This window comes from Mandrillus leucophaeus, unplaced genomic scaffold (genome assembly GCF_000951045.1).
Source record: "Mandrillus leucophaeus isolate KB7577 unplaced genomic scaffold, Mleu.le_1.0 Scaffold79, whole genome shotgun sequence".
Classification (NCBI taxonomy): Eukaryota; Metazoa; Chordata; class Mammalia; order Primates; family Cercopithecidae; genus Mandrillus; species Mandrillus leucophaeus.
Genome location: NW_012108585.1, coordinates 1,329,039 through 1,352,200, shown reverse-complemented (window position 1 = coordinate 1,352,200; position 23,162 = coordinate 1,329,039). Strand labels below are relative to the sequence as shown.

The 23,162-nt window shown below is 38.6% G+C and overlaps 1 protein-coding gene across 1 annotated transcript in view; it reads right to left on the bottom strand.

The window, feature by feature from the left end:
* Window positions 1-23,162, bottom strand: part of ERC1 (ELKS/RAB6-interacting/CAST family member 1) — a 581,971-nt gene that overhangs the window by 297,182 nt on the left and 261,627 nt on the right. The window contains exon 16 of the mRNA XM_011967141.1: window positions 6,699-6,830. Within this exon, the coding sequence (XP_011822531.1) occupies window positions 6,699-6,830 (132 nt within the window). The remainder of the gene's footprint in view (window positions 1-6,698; window positions 6,831-23,162) is intronic.

Genomic DNA, 23,162 nt, shown 5'->3' with positions numbered 1-23,162 from the left:
AAAAAAAAAAAAAAAAAAAAAAAAGGAAGATAGGGGTTCAGCATCAATTCCATTGGTATGTTTCACTGTTATAGATGTAAGCACTAAGAAAGCTTCATCATATAAATGGATAGGAATGGAAGGAGTTTTGCTGTAGCAACATAACTCAACTCTTTGCATTCCTTCAGAATTACATGCCCCAAACCCGACAGTAACCTGTCATCGAAAATCATTTATAATAATCGACCAATCGGCACTTAATTAGGTTTTATTTCAATTCTGTGGAAAACAAAGAACTGAAAACAACCTGACAGACTCAGCCATTATCTTAACACCAATTCGCCGAATGGCCCCTTTGCTAACATTCCAGAGTTTTCCACCTCTGAGGAACAGAGGATAGTAAGAGTCAGGAGAGTTTTGTCTGTTGTAAAGCGAGGAGTGCAGAACTGTGAAGGGGACAATGACAAAAGAGAATCTGCATACCTTAGGAGCCTTTTGAGCGGATCAGTTTCAGGGACACGTGTGTTCAGAGGCTGAGGGCCCGTGCCCATGTGCCTTTTGAGCAGATCAGTTTCAGGGGTACGTGTGTTTAGAGGCTGAGGGCCTGTGTCCATGTGCCTTTTGAACGTATCAGTTTCAGGGACACGTATGTTCAGAGGCTGAGGGCCTGTGCCCATGTGCCTTTTGGGGAAGCGTTCATGCACTCTCAGGTGTAGGCACACCTCAGTTAGAAGATCTCAAGCCTGGGCTGCTTTAATCGCCCATCTGATCCTCCCCCTTCCAATCTTACCGCCCCCCAATTCAACCTCCACCCAGTACCCAGAATGATCTTTTAAAAACATAAATCAGATGATGTCATGCCTTCTTTAAAACTCTTCCATCCCTCTTACGAAGCACAACCTTCTGCCACGGCTCATATAAAAGCCCTGCACAGCTTGCACTGTTCCTGCCCGCCGGTCACATTGGTCTTCCTTAGACATGTTCAGCTCTTCTCCACTTATTACCATTAGAACTGCTGCTTCTGTCCCACTGGTCACATGGTGCGCTTCCTCTCAGCCTTCAGGCTCAGGACAAAGCTACTTTCACAGAGGACCCGCTCTGAGCACTTAAATCTAAAATAGCTGCTAACCCTCCAACTTTCAAGAAATGATTGTGTATTTCTGAAAACCTGTTCCTTTGTCATAACTAGTAATTAAATGTTAGTGTCTGTGTCCCCATCTGAACCATAAGGTCTCAGGCAAGAAACTAAAGCTACTTTGTTTATCACTATGTATTATCCAGGACTACCACAGCACCCACTGAGTAAGTAATAAAGATCTGTTGAATGAATGAATGAGCAAGTAAACTAAAAATAAATATTGTTCTTCGCTTCAAAGGTTCTCTACTTCCTTGAACATAAGCTTGAACATGCTTCATTCAGCATGATCTGACTGTGCACACCTAAACAAATGATCTCTCTTACTCTCTCATCTTTTTCTCTTCTTTACATAGTTCTTGCCATTCCTATTTACACTCAACTGTAGCTACTAACCACAACTTGTTTTCCTAGACGCTCCCAGCTTTCACCTCTGTTCCCTCTACATGGAATACATTCAACATCTTTCACTTCTTTGCCTAATTCTTTCTTTTTAAGACTCAATTCACACATAAACACCTCCTCCAGGAAGCCTGCAGACCTCCCAGATTTGGATTTCAGGCTTGCCCCTCTTCCTCTATTCTCAAAGCTTTGTATTCAGACCTCTATCATGGTAGTTATCAAACAGAACCATAATTATAAGTTCATTCTTCAGTCTTTCCAATAAACTATAAGCTTCTTGAAGACAGAGGCTGTATCTATTCCCTTTTCATTTTCAGTGCTTAATATGGCATTTGGAAAAGCAAACGATATTTTTTAAGTATTAGCAGAAAAAAAGGCATAAGTGACAGTATAATTTTATTTTCAGAGCATCGCTGCCATTTAATAAACAATGAGGGAAATATAACTTAATATTCAGACCAATAAAGAATTATGTTTATAAAAGTAAATAATAAACTGTGCACTCTGGAAATCTCTAAAAGTAAAAAAGGCAATAAGAAAGACTAAGGAAAACAACTATAGTTCTATTAGTGTGCATCATCTTCTACAGACATACTCCTCTACCAGTTTTGCTTCTGTAGTGGCAACTGTTCATTCTGAAAATGAACTTGGCTATTCTGGTGATAACTGCTACATAAATGACAGGGGAGATTTTCAGCCAATGAAGAACTTTATACGTTTAAAAAAAACCGTAATCCTTAAAAATGCTCATTAATGTACAATTACTTAGCAAACCACAGATATAATTTATACTTTGTAATCCAAATAATGTCAAAATGGCAATTTGAAAAAATATCACTGTTTATCACTGAGTATCACGGTTAAAAATGGGGCTTTTAAAAGAAAAATCAAATTCATATGTGCAAATATGTCGTTATTATCATTATTTTTAAAGACAGGGCCTCACTCTGTTGCTCAGGCTGGGATGCAGTGGTACAATCATGGTTCACTGTAGCCTCAAACTCCTGGGCTCAGGTGATCCTCTCACCTCAGTCCCTCAAGCAGCTGGGAATATAGGCATACCCCATCATGTCCGGCTAATTACAATTTTGTTGTTGTTGTTGTTGAGACGAGGCCTTGCATTGTTGTACAGGCTGGTCTCGAACTCTTGGCTTCAAGTAGTGCTCCAACCTCTGCCTCCCAAAGTGCTGGGATCACAGGCATGAGCCACTGCATCCTGGCCCAGTGAAGATATTTAAATCATTCTTTTAAAATGTTAAAAGAAAATTAAAAAATTTAAAGTTCATAACATCATAGCTGAGCTAAGCATACTGCTCTTTAGCCCCTGGCAATTCTGAGACTTGTTTAGGAGACCTTGTTTATGCTCAGTTTAAGAAAATAGACACATTCAATAAAACACAAAACCCACCAAAAGTTAAACAGAGAAAGGTTCCAGAAACAGAATCCCCATGTGGAAAGGGACAAAGCAAAAGTAAAGGAGCTGTGGGGTTCTCCCCTGTGGGGATCATTCACTTCATCTCTCAATTTGCTCGCACAGGTGAGGGGGCACCTTCCTTCATGAGGTCATTACACAACTTCTCTAAATTTCTAGCATGGGCTCAGTGTGGGGCAGCATGTATTAGGAACAAATAAACTGTAAGGGGATCCTGTGAGAATAAAGAAAAGGCATTAAGAGATGTTTTCTTATGGGAGTTCTTCCTTGTTCGAACTTTGGAAGGTTCTACATCTTATTTTAATAAAGTTATGGCTCCCATACAATTTACTTTGCTGTTGGAGGAATTAAGAGATGTAGATACTCTACCTTTATCAGAGAAAGTCATTCTTTCCCAGAAGCTAAATTTAAGTGAGAAACAGGTAACTTTTGAATCTGAGAAAGAAAATAAGAATAATGTTCCTAAACAAAAAAGCCTCATTTAAGGCATTTCAAAAGAACATCTGCAGATTATCTCAGTACATATAATTAACATACATAAGTAAAATTAACAGTGGAGCTAAAAGACAGGAACAGATGGGCTGGGCGCGGTGGCTCATGCCTGTAACCCCAGCACTTCTGGAGGCTGAGGTGGGCGGATCACTTGAGGTCACGAGTTCAAGACCAGCCTGGCCAACATGGTGAAACCCCGTCTCTACTAAAAATACAAAAATTAGCTGGGCATGGTGGCACATGCCTGTAGTCCCAGCTACTTGGGAGGCTGAGGCAGGAGAATGACTTGAACCCAGGAGGCAGAGATTGCAGTGAGCTGAGATCACGCCATTACACTCCAGAAAAAAAAAAAAAAAAAAAAAAAGACACGAAAAGATAAAAAAAATAATAATAAATGGGAGAGGAGAGGACAGTAGATGAAGGTTGTAAGGCTTCAGAAGTGTAAACGTAAAAGCAATTTCTTCATACCTCGAACCACTTAAAGTTCAAATAACTGGTCTCATGCAATATTTCACGCAACAGCTTCAGATAGGCAGTGAGTAGCAGAAAGGCGGAAAAGGAAAAAAAGCATGCAATTAAAAGCAAAAGATATACAGCCACTTTGGGAGACAGTCTGGCAGCTTTTTCCAAAACTCTTACCATATGACCTTACCACAGAATCCGGCAATCACACTCCCAGTTATTTACCCAAATGAGCTGAGAATTTACATCCACACCAAAGTCTGCATGTGAATGTTTACAGCAGCTTTATTCCTAAGTGCCAAAAACTGAATGGCACCAAGATGTCCTTCAGCAGCTGAAGGAATGAGCAAACTGTGGCGCATCCACACAATGGAATACTACTCAGAGATAAAGGGAAATGAGCTATCGAGCCACAAAAAGAAGAACCTTAAATGCAGATGCTAAGTGAAAGAAGCCAAGCGGAACATGCTACATACTATATGACTCCAACTATCAGTAAAGGAAAAGGCAAAACTACAGAGGCAGTAAAAAGATCAGGGACGGGGGAGATGAGGGAGGAATAAATCGGTGGCGCATGATACTTTCAAGGCAGTGAAATTACTCTGTATAATAGTGTAATGGCAGATACAGGTCACTACACATTTGGCAAAACACATGGGACTGTGTGCCACAAAAAGTGAACCCTAAGCTATGGACCACACAGTTATAATGTATTAAAACTGGTTCATTAATTTTAACAAATACTACACTAATGCCATATGTTAACAATAGGGGAAACTGAGGTAGAGAAAGGAGTAAATGGAAGCTCTTTGTACTTTCTGCTCAAGTTTTCTGTAAACCTAAAAACTGCAAAGTCTATTAACCATAAATAAAACATACCCCTAAAGCGTATTATAATCAGTTCACACAACAGCCTCAAAAAGGAAAACACATAACAGAAGTCTATAACCCATAGTGACATGATCTATTATTAATTGCCAAAGTCTCTGCATGATCTCTGATGTTTAATACTTGTCAATAAATAATGAGGCCAAAGCAGAAGAAAAATCTTTATTTGAAAAATAAAGGAGAGAATATAAAAAGGGTAAAATCAAGATTAAAGAAAATTCCTCCCCACCCTTGGGTGACACAGTGGCTGTCACCGTCCCTTCTCTGGAGCTCTCCACTACCCAAGCTCCAGGTGACTGTGCATTAGGAACGTATCCAAAGAAAGAGTAGACGAGGTATTCATCTAGGAACAGGGTACTGAAAGGCATTCATTCTGCAAAAGGTTCAATGATCTCTCAGCTTTGCTAACGAAGTTGGTCTTTCTACACTTGACACTAAAGAAACCATGTCTTTGCATCCCACAGAGCTATGAAGGGGCTCCCTGGGGAACACGCTATGTCTGCCTTGGAAACGTGCCCTTCTTTACTGTACCTACCTTAACTCAAAATAACACCAGTGGTCTGACCAAGGGGTTCCTAGAAAGATTCCTGTCACCCTCTCATTGAGCATTTTTTCCCTCTTTAACATTTATATTTCTCCCACTAAGAAATGGAAAGGAAACAATTACTGCAAAATTAAGTGCTATGAACCTATGTGTCAGATAGATTTGAAATCTTAAATCACATTCTCATAATGGGAGCTGGGATTATAACCTTCACTTGTTAAAACTATTTCTTCCATTCACACTTCCCATCTGTAGTTATTCATGAAAAGTCAATGAAAAGTCAAAAGCAAGAGTACGGAGACCTTAAAAGATGCAGGAAATACGTCAAACAAGCACCAAAAACTGCCGAGCAGAACTCTTTGGCAAGCCCCTCCGAGGCTGCGACAGGCTTATCCGGGACTCCAGTGTATGGTTTCTATGTCCTTCACACTCACTATTAACCTCAACTTGTTACAACCTCAACTCTTCTCTTCAGTGAGGCAGGGTATGAAATGAATAAACTATTAGCTATTTGGAATTAACGTTTTTCAGTCAGAAACGTTTGTGTCTTTTTGTTTTTTTTTTGCCAGGCATGGTAGCTCATGCTTGTAATCCCAGCACTTTGGGAGGCCGGGGCGGGTGGATCACCCGAGGTCAGGAGTTCGAGACCAGCTTGACCAACACAGTGAAACCGCAACTTTACTAAAAACACAAAAGTTAGCTGGGCGTGCTGGCAGGTGTCTGTAATCCCAGCTACTTGGGAGGCTGAGGCAGGGGAATCGCTTGAACCCGGGAGGCGGAGGTTGCAGTGAGCTGAGATAGTGCCATCGCACTCTAGCCTGGGGGACAAGAGCAAGACTTCGTCTCAAAAAAAAAAAAAAAAAAAGTTCGCGTTTTTCTTTCCATTTAAAAGTTAGGGTTGTGTCCAGTCTTGTAGCAGACAGATAAGCTCCATTTCATCTCATCCAATACATTAGCACATGCTACATAAATATATATGGGATCAGACCTAAGTTATTAACGCAGAGACTGCTGTGTTAACATGCGTCAATTCTCATACAACTTTATTTCAATTCTTATTTAAGAAACAGCAGACAAGGCATTTATCTAGGAACAGGGTACTGAAAGGCACTCATTCTGCGAAATGTTCAATTCTCTCTCAGCTTTGCTAATAAAGTTGGTCTTTCTTTCTATACTTGACACAAAAGAAACCATATCCTTGTATCTAATACCGCTGTGAAGGAACTCCTTGGGACTTACACTCTATGAAGTGCTTTTGAAACCCTATAAACATACAATATGTGTAGTTTACCTAAACTATACTGGTTGTGTTTTACCTTTTGGTTAACCAGCAGCATTGCTTGGAACTGTATGAAATAGCAGACCTGTTTTTCAGCACTGGTCCTGGCTGATTCCTCTTGTGCTAGCACCATTTCCCGCTCTGCAGTTATCTGTACACTTTCTCTTAGTGCTTCTTCCAGCTCTTCAATCCTGTCATCCTTCTTACGGAGACTGTCCTAGAAAATGATGGAAGACTAGGTGAAGTAGATTAATTACTTAACCCTTTAAGGAAGGGCTGTTTACTTAATTCAATGTCCTTCCCATCAGAAGCAAATCCAACAAGATATCGTCACAGAGGACACAATAAAGAAAGCAAGGAAAGAAAAGAAGTAAAGGAGGCTGAAGTAGTATATTATTAAGAGCCAAGCGTCAAGTTAGTCAAGCAAGATAAACGTGAGGAATTTGCTCTCTGTAACAGAGAATAAAACTGTGTTAGACAGCAGAGGGGGCAAGGGCTTGATTATTTAAAAGTACAAAGTTGTTTTCGAACTACTCTCTAAGCATGAAGCCAGCTTTGATGAAATGATAATTAGATTGAATATCAAAACATTCTCTTTTCCTGCAGTGAAGCCGAGATGAGAAAAGTGCAGTAAACAGCATGATCTTTCAGATTATACTCTTCAGAGACAATTGTTGGCAAACAATTTCTTAAGAGACATTAAAAAGCAAGTGACGCATCCTCATATTTCAAGAATGTGTGGTTTTCTCATAATCTCATATGAGAAAACCAAAAATGACAACTGGATGTAAGTGAGTGGTCTGGCTAAGAATGAGCCAGTTTATTAGCCGACCAAGCAATCCCCACCCTTGATGTTCCACGCAAGTTTAAAACGCAGCTTCTGGAGAGGCGGATGCTGATCTCTCGGAAAGTCAAACAGAATCCTACAGAACGCTGAGTTCACGTAAGACAGGAGAGATGTTAAGAAGAGTTCAAGTAGGATGGAGAACTGAGTCACCAGGTTATTGGAAGCACTTCCTTCTTCAACTTCTTACGAAACTAGAGGATTAAGAATAAAGTGCTTCCTCTTAAAAATATATAAAACAAAAGAACAAGACTTGCTTAACCATTCTCCAATTTTCAGAACACTCATATCAGGAAAAGATACCTAAGAATTTTTTCTTTTATCTGAGAAACTCAATTATACTGCAGTCCACTTTTGACAACTTTACCTTCAAAAATCTAGAACTTGAAATCCGTCAAAGATAAGTCAGATTTTTCTCCCCATTTTGGAAGAACAGCATCTATTATTTCATATTCTTCTTAATAAACAGTTGATAAATCTTTTGCTCTCTCATTTTTCTAAACTTTAAAAAATGGGAGTTAGGAAAAACTTCACATTTTGGTGATGTACGTTATATTCATGTTAAGAGAAAAGTTTTCATTCTTCTCAGAGAACTGTGGTTCTTCACAGTTATAAAATACTGTGATCTATTCCCATAAGTAAGGTTCTGTTTTATGCAGGGCAGTTTAGCTGTATCTAACAAAACAAAACAAAACAAAACAAAAAAACCGCTCTCTGTTGAAATCTTTGTTCCCTCTGTTGACTTGCCATGAACAGCAGAGTCCAGCGGAGGTTTTTTAAAGGAATGTCACGCAGAGAGACAAGGGACGATGCCAGTCAAAACAAAGGCCAAGGTGGCTTCTTCAGAGTCAAAGAAAACTAAACATAAAAGAAGGATTATGAAGTAAGAGATGGATGCAATGATTAGCTCAGTCTTCTCAAACCCTCTAATGAATGAGAATGACCATACTTGCAGTAATATGGGATTCTAAAATACAGATTGCTGTAAGTATAAAGAAGCATAAAGAAACATTATTAACACACAAAGTTGAAAATGTTTCTCATCAGCTGCTTGTGGAACACTCAGTATTATGTCTTTGTGCAGTCTATCCTATCCCACTCTTAAACTGTTTCTTGGAAGTCTCCTCAGAGGCTTCTATTATCTGAATTGAGGCTCAAATAGTTAATTCCAAATAACTTCCCAGGAATCTATTTCAAGCAAACAACTTTACTTGTACATCTGCGTGGGGTAAAAATAGCTTTGTGGCTGTATCAATAAAAAACTTTTAGGGAGAAAATGATGAGTAATTTGTCATAATGCAGAGAATCAAGTTTTCATAATATTTCATTGTGAAACTCATTTCATAACTTTATCGGAAACCAGCAGAGAAACTAGAGTCTGCCACACGAGCTCAGTGTTCACGGCCTTATTTAAAAAAGGATTTCTGGAATTAATCGCAAAGCCTGGTTCAAAATCTTTCTTAATAATAAGGATGAAAAACAAAAGCCAAGTGACACTACAAATAAAAGGAAACGGCTGATAAGTAATATTTAGGTGATATTATAAGTTACATTTCAATGTAAAGCTGAGTATGGAATCATTTGCTTAGTCTAAGGCAACTGGATCAAACTAGGATAATATAATGCAAGAGAATGAAGACAGCAAATACCTCTCTCACCTTCATTTACAAAGTCCAAAACTACTTAATCTATCGAGTGGGTAAAATCTGGCACCAATTTTAGTTTTGGAATCTTGAGAGATCTGCTAAAATAAACCAAGGAAGTTTCTCTTGTGTTGAACCACAGCTTGAATCTCCTATTTAATTTAATAAAATGTTGAGCCAGTGTAAGAAATAAACAGGAAAGCCTTTGAGTGCTACAAATACCAGGGTAGCAATAGCACTGCTAGGTAACATTTATAATCATTCTTTCTTGCCTCGCTCTTGCGAAAAGACTAAATCCATCATTTGGTGCTTAGATGATAATATGAATACTCTTTTTTTAAAGTTTAGAACACTAGGGGAAAGAAAACATCTTGAAAACTTTTAGAAAGGCCAAAAATGATCACTTGTCAAATCAAAAAATCAGAAGACATTGGAGTTTTTAAAGGCAACACAGGAAACTAGAAGACAATTTGAGTAATGCTTTCAAAACTCTAAGGGGGAAAAAAATGATTACCAATCTAGAATTCTGTATCTAAACTACCAATCAAATATGGGAGTTGAATGCAAAATCCCCCCACGAAAAGGACCTCACTCAGCGACTCTCTCAGGAAGCTACTAGGGTATACTCTATAAAACGAAGAGGTAAACTTGGAAAGAAGATGTGGGATCCAGAGAACACGAGCTCTATCACAGGTGAATGGTGAAGGGAACCATAAGGACGACACAACCTAGAGACTAAGTACACATTACTTGGCAGAGAAAGGAACTTAATTTTTCCAAGAAAAAAAGCAGATGTACAGATTATCTGAGGGCAATTAATAAGGGCTGATGTATTTTACAGTAGTAATGATACTGGGAGGAATTTTACGGGTGTAGAAAGGAATCTGGGAACAGATACCCAAGACAGGAAAAACAAAAAGGAAAACTAAGGTACACTAGGAAAAACCAAAATGTAAATCATAATATATTATGTGCCTCAGTTTTAATAATGTAGACCTGGAGATAATTATGTTGGAAGGATAGAAAGAAGGAAGTGTGTGTTGGTCTGTGTAAAAACACTAATTCCTCATCATCTACGATAAGAAGTCAACAGATGATGCTCAAATAAGAAAAATAATAGAACAATAATATAAAAATGTCATTTGGAAAGATAAAAATAAACGACAGTAGAAACCACCAAAAGAGATGAAAGTGGTCATCTCAGAGGAAGAGGAATCAGAGTTACACAAGGATACCAGAAGTGACTATTATTCTAAGGCATGTAAGTATCATTTGTGTAAATAATATAAAATATATACTGTCCTGATATAAAATCAAAAGCAAACTGAAAAATGTTAAAAGAGCATCTTGCACTGCAAAGAAATCAGTAAGGATATAAAGAGACCTTCTGGAAATAGTTACAAGTGTCATTGTTTAGGTAACAGATACTCTCAATATGTAAGTTAACTGTTTACTGTGAAAAGAGAAAAGCAGACCAGGCAAACACATCTTCAGGCAGTGCTCATGATCAAAAGAAAGGTAAAGAGAACAAAACACGTATGGATTATACATCACTGTGTTCTTCAGCTTTTTATTCAAAAGTCCTATGAATTTCTTCATAGCAATATTTTACAGAAGTGGGTCAGAATTATGAGAAATTCCTTCCAAGTCTTTTGATAACCATGGGATAGTCTAAATAAGAACATTTTTTAAAAGGGACAATATTATCACAATAAGTTCTTCCATAAATTCTGAAGATCCTGAAGATAAATCTCAAACTTAAAAAGAAAAATCTCTGATCTGTCAATGCCAGACTTTGAGTTGAAGAAGTGACAGTTATCACCAGCTTCCTTGAAACTGAGTGAGACAATAAGATGTCATATTAGACTTGAGAAGGTATGAAATGCAACAGAGTTCACATACTTCTGCTCTCAGGACCACATCTGATTGAAGTAAGGGGATGTGCTAAAACCCCTGGAAAGTGCTTCCTGGTGGCTCAAGTGCAAGAGGGATCATACCACGTGTGGCCCGATGCTTGGAATATATGCTTTACGTGGTAAAGTGTATTTTCTCCTTCAAAAAGTCCACATTCACCAACCTTCATGATAAACTATGAGACTGTAAAAGCCATTCTGAGTCTGTAATGCTGAAGGAATCTACATATACTATCTACTATCCCTAACTCCTCCTCTCCCTATATTCCTTAGGTTTGAAGGATCTGAAGCATCTGGAAATTAGGAAGTTGACTTACTGGAACTAAATGTAGCTAGAGATTAAGGTATGACATGCCACACTTAATCTGTGAAAATCACACCTGTTGTTTACAGGCATTCTTAATCTGCTGCTAGCTTAGAAGAAAAGGTTCTTCTTTAGTTAATATACTATTTTTACTGTCCAATGCAGGAGCCACTAGCAACAAGTAGCTACTGAGCCATTGAACGTGGTTAGTGCAAATTGAGATGTACTATAAACACACACTAAATTTCACAAACTTAGTCTTAAACAAAAGAAGGTACAACACTTCTTTAAGAATTTTCATATTGATTATATGCTAAAATAATATTTTGGATATATGTGATTAAAGAAAACATTATTAAATATCATCTGTTTCCTTTTAGTTTTTTAAATGAGACTATTAGAAAATTCAAAATTATACATGTGGCTCACATTATATTTCTACTGGAGAATGTGGCAGTAGTTAGAGCAGTTTTTACATATGAAATAAATCTATAAAAGGCTATATGACACATCATGTTTTACATACATTTTTAACTCTTTTCCCAGCTTACAGGCTATCAGCAGACAAACAGGAGCTATATAGGTGATAAACACCAACAAAAGCTCCAACAGTACCCAACCCTGATAATTACCATGGTGATAATATTAATAAAACAATTTAAAATAGCGTTTACTACTCTAACAGAGAAAACCAAACTGTGGATTTAGGGGGAAAAAATCAGACTGTGGTAGAGCACCTTAATACTAAAAATATAAAATACTTGTAATCATTGTTTATTGTTGTATTAATGAGTTACTTCAAAACTCAGCAGCATAAGACAACAGTGAATACTGATCATCTCACACAGACTGTGCGGGTCAGGAACTCAAAAGCAGCTGAACAGTTCTGGTGCCAGGGTTTCTTATGAGGTTGTAATGAAGATGTCAACCAGGCTTCAGCCCTTTGCTTCCACTTAGACGGCTGGTGAGGTGGTGCAGCCATTGGCAAGAGGCCTCTGTTCCTCTCCACGGGGCGGCCTGAGTGTCATTACAACGCAGAGGCTGGCCTTTACCAGGGCCAGTGATTCAGGAGTGCAAGGCAGTTGCATCAGGGTCTTTTGGATCTAGCTTCAGAAGTTGGCGCCATCACTTCTGCCTTCTTGTACAGTTCATGAGACCAATCCTGACAGGGTGTGGGAGAGGACCACACAAGGGCATGCACACCAGGAGGTAAAGGATGACTTGGAGACCAATCCTGACAGGGTGTGGGAGAGGACCACACAAGGGCATGCACACCAGGAGGTAAAGGATGACTTGGAGTCAAACGGAAGGAGGGTGTCACACAACCTGAGGATGTAGCTCCAGTATAACAAAACTGGATTACCGATGAAGACCAAATTCCTTCTCAAAGACAAACGCCTGTTGGGCTAACAGGACCTCTACTACAAAAACACAGCTGCCGGTATGAGACTGTATTAAAATGGAACCCAAACATACCTAAAATCTAAAGGCAGATATTAAGGAGACCACAGAATTGAGGTATGGCTCAGCATTTCACTGAATGTGAAACCAGCAAAACACGCATTACATCAGGAATTATTCAGAATAAACTCTGCGAATGAACTGAATTCTAATAAGATATTTTCTTGTGACTATGATTACAAATTAGAGTAATTCAACATATTCACAAATAGTTCAACACCAAGATTACTCAGCGATAGGCCAATCATCGAAGTTCAACTGAAAAAAAATTGGGCAAATGTTTTAAGAGATATACAATGGAGGTTTATGAATAAGCTTAGTCATCACATTTGAGTGAATCCTCACATTTGACTGTTGGGAATCAACTTTTTTTTTTTTTTTTAAGAAATATGAGAATGAAATACTCAGAGTCTATTGGCCCCCAATGAATAAAGACCCTCCTTCAACTCCTGTTTCCTCATGAATTTTCATTATAACTGATTCTAGTCTTAAAGTAGACACGGGAAAAAGTTAAAAAAAAAAAAAAAGCCAGAAACAGAGTCCAATTTTAAATTATAACTGTGTATTTCAAAATTGTTTTTGAAGAAGTAGATTTCATCAGAGTGAACAGGCAACCTACAGAATGGGAGAAAATTTTTGCAATCTATCCATCTGACCAAGGGCTAATATTACAAAGAACTTAAACAAATTTACAAGAAAAAAGCAAACCCCATCAAAAAATGGGCAAAGGATATGAACAGGCACTTCTCAAAAGACGACATTTATGCAGCCAACAGACATATGAAAAAATGCTCATCATCACTGGTCATTAGAGAAATGCAAATCAAAACCACAATGAGATACCATCTCACGCCAGTTAGAATGGTGATCATTAAACTCACACCTGTAATCCCAGCACTTTGGGAGGCTGAGGTGGGTGGATCACAAGGTCAGGAGATTGAGACCATCCTGGCTAACATGGTGAAACCCTGTCTCTACTAAAAAAAAAATACAAAAAAAATTAGCCGGGCCTGGTGGCGAGCGCCTGTAGTCCCAGTTACTCGGAAGGCTGAGGCAGGAGAATGGCGTGAACCCGGGAGACGGAGCTTGCTGTGAGCCGAGATTGAGCCACTGCACTCCAGCCTGGGCGACAGAGTGAGACTCCGTCTCAAAAAACAAAACAAAACAAAACAAAACAAAATCAAAAAAAAAAAAAAACAAACAAACTCAGGAAACAACAGATGCTGAAGAGGTTGTGGAAAAACAGGAACCCTTTTACACTGTTGGTGGGAGTGTAAATTAGTTCAACCATTGTGGAAGACAGTGTGGTGATTCCTCAAGGATCTAGAACTAGAAACGCCATTTGACCTGGCAATCCCATTACTGGGTATATAGCCAAAGGATTATAAATCATTCTATGATAAAGACACATGCACACGTATGTTTATTGCGGCACTATTCACAATAGCAAAGACTTGGAACCAACCCAAATGCCCGTCAATGATAGACTGGATTAAGAAAATGTGGCACATATACACCATGGAATACTATGCAGCCATAAAAAAGGATAAGTTCATGTCCTTTGCAGGGACATGGATGAAAACATGTCCTGGAATATAATTCTCAGCAAACTAACACAAAAACAGAAAACCAAACACCGCATGTTCTCACTCGTAAGTGGGAGGTGAACAATCAGAACACATGGACACAGGGAGGAGAACATCACACACTGGGGCCGGTTGGTGGGGTGTGGGGCTGGGGAAAGGATAACATCAGGAGAAATACCTCATGTAGGTAATGGGTTGATTGATGCAGCAAATCACCATGGCACGTATATACCTATGTAACAAACCTGCACATTCTGCACACAGAACCCAGAACTTAAAGTATTTTAAAAAAAAAAAGTAGATTTGAGATGTTTTCACCACAAAGAAATAAGTATGTGAGATGATAGATATGTTAATTAGCCTGATTTGATTGTTCCACAATGCATATATGTATTCAAACATCACCATACATATGTACAATTATTATTTGTCAATTAAAAATAAAGCCTGTAATCCCATCACTTTGGGAAGCTGAGGTGGGTGGATCACCTGAGGTCAGGAGTTCAAGACCAGTCTGGCCAACATGGTGAAACCCCATCTCTACTAAAAATACAAAAATTATCCAGGGTGGTGGTGCACACCTGTAATCCCAGCCACTCGGGAGGCTGAAGCAAGGAGAACTGCCTGAACTGGGGAGACAGTGGTTGTAGTGAGCCAAGATTATGCCACTGCACTCCAGCCTGGGAGAGGGAATAAGACTCTGGCTCAAAAAAATATATAAAATAAAATAAAATAAATATAAAATTTTAAAAATTTCAAAGGGGAATTATTAGGTTGGTGCCAAATCAATTGTGGTTTTTGCCATTAATACATGTACTGTTTGTAGATAAGCCATTTTATAGCACTCATTAATTAGAAAAAAGCATTAAATTGGCAGCCTAGGGGAATAAGACTAAGTAGAGAGAGAGTTTTATTTCATTCACCTACCCTACCTTGGTTATTTCACTCTGCTTAAACAATTCAGGCAACCCAAAATTTAGAAATGTACAGTGTGTCACAGACATCTCACTTAATAGCTATCTAGAGATAGTAAAGGAACAGGCTTTATCATTTTAAATATTTCATATCACCTAAAATGAAAGCAGTATCTTTAGCGTTTTACTTCAACTGCTATTAATCACATTTGCACTCACCAAAACGAACCCAGACCATTTTTCCCACCACTAGATTATGTAACTGAAGCCTACTTTTGCCAACCTCATATATTTGCTGAAATCAAATAAGAATACTTCCCTCACAGAGTATAGGGTTCATGGCAGGAGGTCTGTGTGACTACTTTGAGGGGTCTGGTAGAGGGAGAAGAAGGAAGACCTTTCAAAGAATTCCTCATCTCCTTAAATAAGAAGACTCCTGTATTCAAAGAGACGAGGGCAGAAGTTGGGGCAGCCTAACTACAGCTTCACTCAGGCAGATTAACCGGGAGAGGCTGGACTCTGCAGCAACTCTCACGATACCACTCCCAATACATCTCTCAGAACTTTACTTCTTGGCGTCAGCTCTGTCAACACCAAACTACACAGCAATGCAGCTGTAAGACTCTAGCCTCCGTTGCCTTTTTAAAAAAATTTTTTTAGATGGAGTTTCGCTCTTGTTGCCCAGGCTGGAGTGCAATGGCTCGATCTCGGCTCACCGCAACCTCCGCCTCCCAGGTTCAAGCGATTCTCCTGCCTCGGCCTCCAGAGTAGCTGGGATTACAGGCAGGCACTGCCACGCCCGGCTAATTTTGTATTTTTCGTAGAGATGGGATTTCTCCATGTTGGTCAGGCTGGTCTTGAACTCCTGATCTCAGGTGATCTGCCCGCCTCGGCCTCCCAAAGTGCTGGGATTACAGGTGTGAGCCACTGCGCCCGGCTAACTGCCTTTCTTTCCAATCAAACGTTCAATCAGAAAAGCAAAGGCAAAGGAGAAACCACAATGAAAATTTAATTTGTTGTTCCCTCAGAAACTGTTAATAAGGCTGTATACTAACATTAAAAAGAGCTACTTGATAACGGTAGATCTCACTATACTTTTGCCTTTTTCTGCAGCAGAAAGGAGGCCAATTCAGATTTCACAGAGATTACCCAAAGCAACAATCTCCCACATTCTCTCCTCCCTCTCCCAACTCTCATTCTGACATGGTAACGGAAGTCATTTATTTGAATTAATAATAAGAGCTGCTGCCTTGGAAGTAAACACCACTTACCAGATAGACTTTAACCTGTTCTGAGAGATACTAATGTTAACTGCTATCCATTATCCTTAATGTAAAGAGACAGTAATTCTTTATTACCCTCAACCCCACTGCTTATTCTGCCTCCCTCTTCCCCATCCCCTAAGCATATATACACATTCAGAAGATTTCATTAAAATCATTCAACATGTCAGAATTCATTTACCAACTTCTCAGATGCTTTGTGGGGAAAAATACTGAAGCCATATGCATTGATGAAGTGAAAGCTAGCAAAACACAGAGACAGAATTTGGTTACATACCAACTACTTTAAGGCAATACTGTGGGTTAAAATTTAAAAATATTCTCTGCCTCCTTCTCTTTAAAACTCCTCAAATATCTCCCCTCAGTTAGAGTGCTGCTCTGTTATAACCTCAATTGTTAAAAACCAAAGTCAAAACAAAAGCAGATGTATTTCATTAAATAAACAGAAAAGTACACATATAAAAATGATGCTTTATATCAATGAATTTTACAGAACATATAGCACAAATATCCCATATAGACTGGGAAGGTTCTCATCTTGAAAATCATGGTAGCTGAGTATGAGAAACCTGGGCAAGGACATGTGGTTTACCTAATCCTAGGACACTATAAATCTTTGATCTGTAATGCTTATAAAAAGAACAAGCATACGTTTTCAAAGTCTTTACCGAAAATTCCCCAAAATAACTTTTCCTTAAAATAACAGACACTGATGTAGTCCGTAAGAGGCTGACTTTTGCCTCTGAGGTCTTAGAAAATGGACTATTTACATACCTGCTTCTGTTCTCTCAAAAAATAAAAGGATTAGTATTCAGTGGCATAATAAGGCAACTATAATTAACAACACTTTGTTGTACATGTTAAAATACCTAAAAGAACAGAATTATAATGTTCCTAACACAGAGAAATGATAAATGCTTGAGGTGATGAGTGCCCTCATTACCCTGATCTGGTCATTACACATTGCAAGCTTGTATCAAAACATCAGGCGTACCTCGCAAATATGTGTAACTATTACGTATCCCTTATAATTAAAAATAAAATTTAAGAGAAACAGAATCTCACTGGAGACTTTTGCTTCCAAATGCAAACCAAGAAGAGCTCACACAACACAATGGAAAGGCGTAAACCATTCATCTCGCTGAGAACGTAGTGTCCGCTTTTGGTAATTTTAGTGCCTAAAGTAATTTTATTCATCATTTTATGGAGAGCACGTTAGTCCTATCAATAAACAGTCTTTCAATAAATTTCACTGCTATTAAATTGAACTGATATGTGGTCAGAGGGAAAAGTACTATAGAGTCCATTTCAAACACTGCAGAATTTTAAAAAATAATGTTAACCCATGATTTTGCTTTTTTTCTAAATGGTAAAAAATGGCCCAGTTTGAGATAGGAGTTTTTAAAAGCTGCACACAATTTGTATAGATGCTTCACCTGCAGTAAAAGAGAATTTTCACGCGTAATTTCAGCAACTATCCACAGGGATGTAAAAACAGATGCTGATTTATAGGTAAACTTTTCCATTGTGATCCGTTACTCTAACATTCATTAAGAACACCATAAAAACTCACCTACGACAATATTCTATACAGAAAAAGCCCTGTTTTACTAAGAAAAAATTTTCATTAAAAAGGAAGAGGCCGGGCGCGGTGGCTCAAGCCTGTAATCCCAGCACTTTGGGAGGCCGAGACGGGCGGATCACGAGGTCAGGAGATTGAGACCATCCTGGCCAACACGGTGAAACCCCGTCTCTACTAAAAAATACAAAAAACTAGCCGGGCGAGGTGGCGGCGCCTGTAGTCCCAGCTACTCGGGAGGCTGAGGCAGGAGAATGGCGGGAACGCGGGAGGCGGAGCTTGCAGTGAGCTGAGATCTGGCCACTGCACTCCAGCCTGGGCGACAGAGTGAGACTCCGTCTCAAAAAAAAAAAAGGAAGAAATGATACAGGGTTAAACATTTAAATAGGTGAAGGAGAAGTTCTAGAAACAGGAAATCAAAATTTATTTTTGCAAAACCAAGAACATTAATAAATTAGATGTACCCAGCATGTGACAAATCACATACTATTTCTAGAAACAGTATTTCTAAAAAGATGTCAGACAATCTTAATTTTTATAAAAGGCTTTCTTAAATAATTATCCTCCTGGCAAATCTAAAAATGAAGTATAAAAAGTGTTCATCTCAGAAAGGAAAAAAATCTCTTATCAAAATGAAGAAACTGTTTTTGTGGACAGAGTTAAATCAAATTACAGAGAAAAACACAAATGTTTCGTTGACTATATATCTAAGAAGAGAATATGCTTAAATATATGTAAAGCTGATTTTCCCCGTCTCTATTTCCATTGTTTTCTCTTTCTTTGAACTTTATTCTTAATATTCATTGGTCTTGGGAGAGCTGACTCAGCACCACAGCGTTCTTTCAGCAGTTCCATTAATCTCTCACAACAACCTCTTTCAAGGTTAAATTCAGATACTTATCTTTGTTATAAAGAAAAACAAAGCCCCAAACTACTATTGATAGGAGCCTCCTTTCAGTCCACTCTACTTTGTATTATTAGGATGTGACTAAAACTTACAGCCTTGCCGAAAGGTATATCTGAGTGTTACTGCTCAAAGAATTAATATTCTCAACTAAGGGAAGATGGCATTTCCCGTGTTAAAACATACAAGGCTCTTAAAGGACAGCCTACGGAATTTTAGAGAATATTTATTAGGATGCTGAACTGAATATCATTCCATTTCAAAAAAATTATAACTAAATTAAATTTTATTATTTATAACTCAATAAGTACAGCTATAATTAATGAACCTATGTAAAACAATGTTTAAGAAAAACTAAAAAGAAACTTTAAAGCAATTCTTTACTTAAGGCAGACATAAACTAGTTGAGAAGGGAAAATTAAATTGGTTAGTTACACAGGCAATTATAAAACAATGTATTGAAAAGTATGTCAACAATAAAGCACGATTAAACATACAGGCTAAGGAACAATGGGTAAGACAGTAACAAGTCCAGGTAGAGTTCATCAACAAAAGTTAATTTTAAGGCAGAATCTTTATGTAGTAAAACTGGAAATCCACAGGAAAAAGATTCTGCGTAAGTAGAAGAGTATACATTAGGAAAACAAAGTGTTATATTCAAAGAACACCAACACTGTCAGCTTGTGTAAAACAGAGAAGCCATGCATCCAACCTAAAGATGAGGTTAAAAACAGAGAGCTTGGTTTCATAGGAGGCTCCAAATGCCAGGTGCAATGATCTGAATCAGATCAGATCAGAATCAGAATCTGAATCTGAATTTTGTGTGCCCCCCAAAAAATTCGTATGTTGAAATCTAATCACCAATGTGATGGTATTAGGAGGTGGAGCTTTTGGGAGGTCATTAGGTCATGAGAGCAGAGCCCTCATGGATGGCATTAATGCCCTTATAAAAGAGACTGCAGAGAGCTGCCTTGCCCCTTCCACCATGTGAGGACACAAAAAGAAGGTGCTACCTATGAACGAGAAAGTGCGCCTGTACCAGACACCAGACCTGCTGCTTCCTTGATTTTGGACTTTCCAGGCACAGAACGGTGAGAAATAAATTTCTATTGTTTATAAGCTAGCCAGTTTACAGTATTTTACTATAACAGCCCAAACAGACTAAGAGACCAGGCTAAGATGCATGTGACTGAAAGGTCTTGACATCGATAGATACAATTAAAATCTATAAACATTTATGAAGTACCAACTATATGTAAAATACCAAGACATGATTCCCAAGCTCAAGTATGTGGAGGAACCAGCACACAAGTAGTATATAATACAAAGTAATATAAAATAAATCCCAAAATCAATGCAGACACAAACGAATGAAATTACAACAGAAGGTTTGATTAATTCCAACTGTGAGGATTTAAGCAGCTCCACAAGAAAAAGCATCTGACCCTTAAAAGATGGGTAGGCTTTCAAGAGAAAGCTTTTTTTAATCCCCAAATCACCAACAGTCAAATCAGCTAAGACTAGGCTTCTATACGTTTTAAAGGTTCTTGCTGTTGCTGGAATTTACCTAATTTCAGTTCTGTGTACAGCAATTACTATAATTAAAATTACTGTACTTGTATTATAACACATCTTTTGACATTCAGCTGAAATAAAAAGTTGTAGTAAGTAATGTAAAGTATAATCCATGCATTTTGGAGGCCAAGGCAGAAGGACTGCTTGAGGCCCGGAGTTCAAGTCCAGCCTGGGCAATATAGCAAGACTCAGTCTCTACTTAAAATAAGAAAAAAAAAAAAATTAGCCAGGTGTGGTGGCACACCCCTACAGTCCCAGCTACTCCAGAGGCTGAGGCAGGAGAATTGCTTAAGTCCAGGAGTGTGAGGCTGCAGTGAACTATGATCATGCCACTGCACTCTAGCCTGAGTGACAGAGCGAGACTGTCTCTAAAAAAAAATTTTTTAAATATAAATAAAAACCGCTCTCCTCCACTCTCACAGAGCCTTACCAGAATGTGAGCTTCTTGAGAGTATGAAGCTTGTCTTGTGCAACATTATTTCTAGCACAGAAAACTGCACAGCACAAAAAGGCATGAAATAGTGAACACTTTCTGTAAGACTCTTGTCCTACTCCAACCATTCTCCAAATATTGCAAAAAACAGTATCCTGAAAATGCAAATCAGATCCTGTCAACTTTTCGTGTAGAATGTTTCACTGCTTGTAAAATCTAAACAACTTTTTGTGGCCTCTAAGGTCCCTTTTGACCTAATCCTTACCTATTCTCTACTTTGAAAATGCCAAGCTTTTCATTGTCGTATGGATAACCTCAATTTTAAACACTTTCTCCGCTTTTCATATGGCTTTTTCAGATCTCAATGTCATATCCTTTGGGAGGACTCCTCTGATGTCACTACCTAAATCTGTTGCCCAAAATATTTCCCTCCCCCATCATCTATCACAGGGTCCTGTTTATGTCTTTGTAGTACTTACCCTGGTTGATATTTACTTATTTGTTTAGTTTTACTGTTTTTCCATGAGACAATGTTCCAGAAGGGCAGAGAACATGTCTTTTCACCACTGTATAACCCAAAGATTAGCAACAGTGCTTAGACAGCATTCAATACATTTATATTGAAAAAATGAAAGACATCTCAAGTATGTCTAAAAATGAGTAAAATTAAACCTATACTTGAAGGATACAGACAGGTCAAGGTTCATCTCTAGGCCTAGGTGTAACTCTACTGATAATAGCCATATTACATCATCATGGCTTGAGGATTTGAGTCAAATCTTTAGAACGATCAACTTGATTAGCTACATCTTTTTTATTTTTCCTTTTTTGAGATGGAGTTTTGCTCTTGTTGCCCAGGCTACAGTGCAGTGGCATGATGTCGGCTCACCGCAACCTCCACCTCCCAGGTTCAAGGAATTCTCCTGCCTCAGCCTCCCAAGTAGCTGGGATTACAGGCATGTGCCACCATGTCCGGCTAATGTTGTATTTTTAGTAGAGACGGGGTTTCCCCATGTTGGTCAGGCTGGTCTTGAATTCCCAACCTCAGGTGATCCGCCAGCCTCGGCCTCCCAAAGTGCTGGGATTACAGATATGAGCCACCGTGCCCGGCCTGATCAGCTACATTCTTAATTAAACTATGGGTTTAGGAAGTCAACAATATGAGAACATAATATCTGCATCCCTAAGTTCAGGAAAAATGCCTGAGCTAACTACCCTGTAACGTTAATTTTGGCAGTAAGCCATCTTTAAATTCAAAAGCGTACTTATTTCAAAGGGATGGCAAAGTGAAGTGGGTGATTAAAAGTGCTGAGAAATAGAGTGTCAATACATTTTTTAAATAAAACTTTTATTCTGAACGAATTACAGACATACAGAAAAGCCGCAAAAACAGAACAGTGCCCATCTACTCCTTATTCATGCTCCTGTAATGTTAACAGCTTACAAAACTATAGTAAAATGATCAAAACTAGGAAATTAACATTGGTTCAATGCTATTTACCAACCTGCGAACCTTACTTTCATTGTTTTTCCACCAATGTCCTTTCTTTCTGGATTTTTTTTTTTTTCCTTAGGGTCTCACTCTGTCCTGTAGGCTGAAGTGCAGTGGTCCAAACAGGGCTCACTGCAACCTCAAACTCCTGGGCTCAAGTGATTCTCCCTCTTCAGTCTCCCAAGTAGCTGGGTCTATAGGTATACACCACTATACCCAGCCATCCCTCTTCAGCCTCCCAGTAGCTGGGACTACAGGTATGCACCACTATACCCAGCCAATTTTCTGTTCCCTTTCCTGAAATCTGCTTTAGTGCAAGATCCCACAATTCATTTAGTTGACATTTCCCCTCAAATCCATCTGTAACTGCTCAGTCTTTCCTTGTCTTTCATCGTCTTGACATATTTAAAGTGTACGGCTCAGTTATTTTGTAAAATGTCCCAGAATTTGCGTCTGTGTGGCATGTTCTCATTATTGGAATGAGGTTACACATTTTCAGAGAGAATAACACAGAAATGATACTGTGTCCCTCTCAGTGCCTTGTATCAAGGGGTTCGGGAGGTTCATGTCTCTGTATTACTGGTAATGTTAACTCTAAACGCTTTGTTAAGGTGGCCT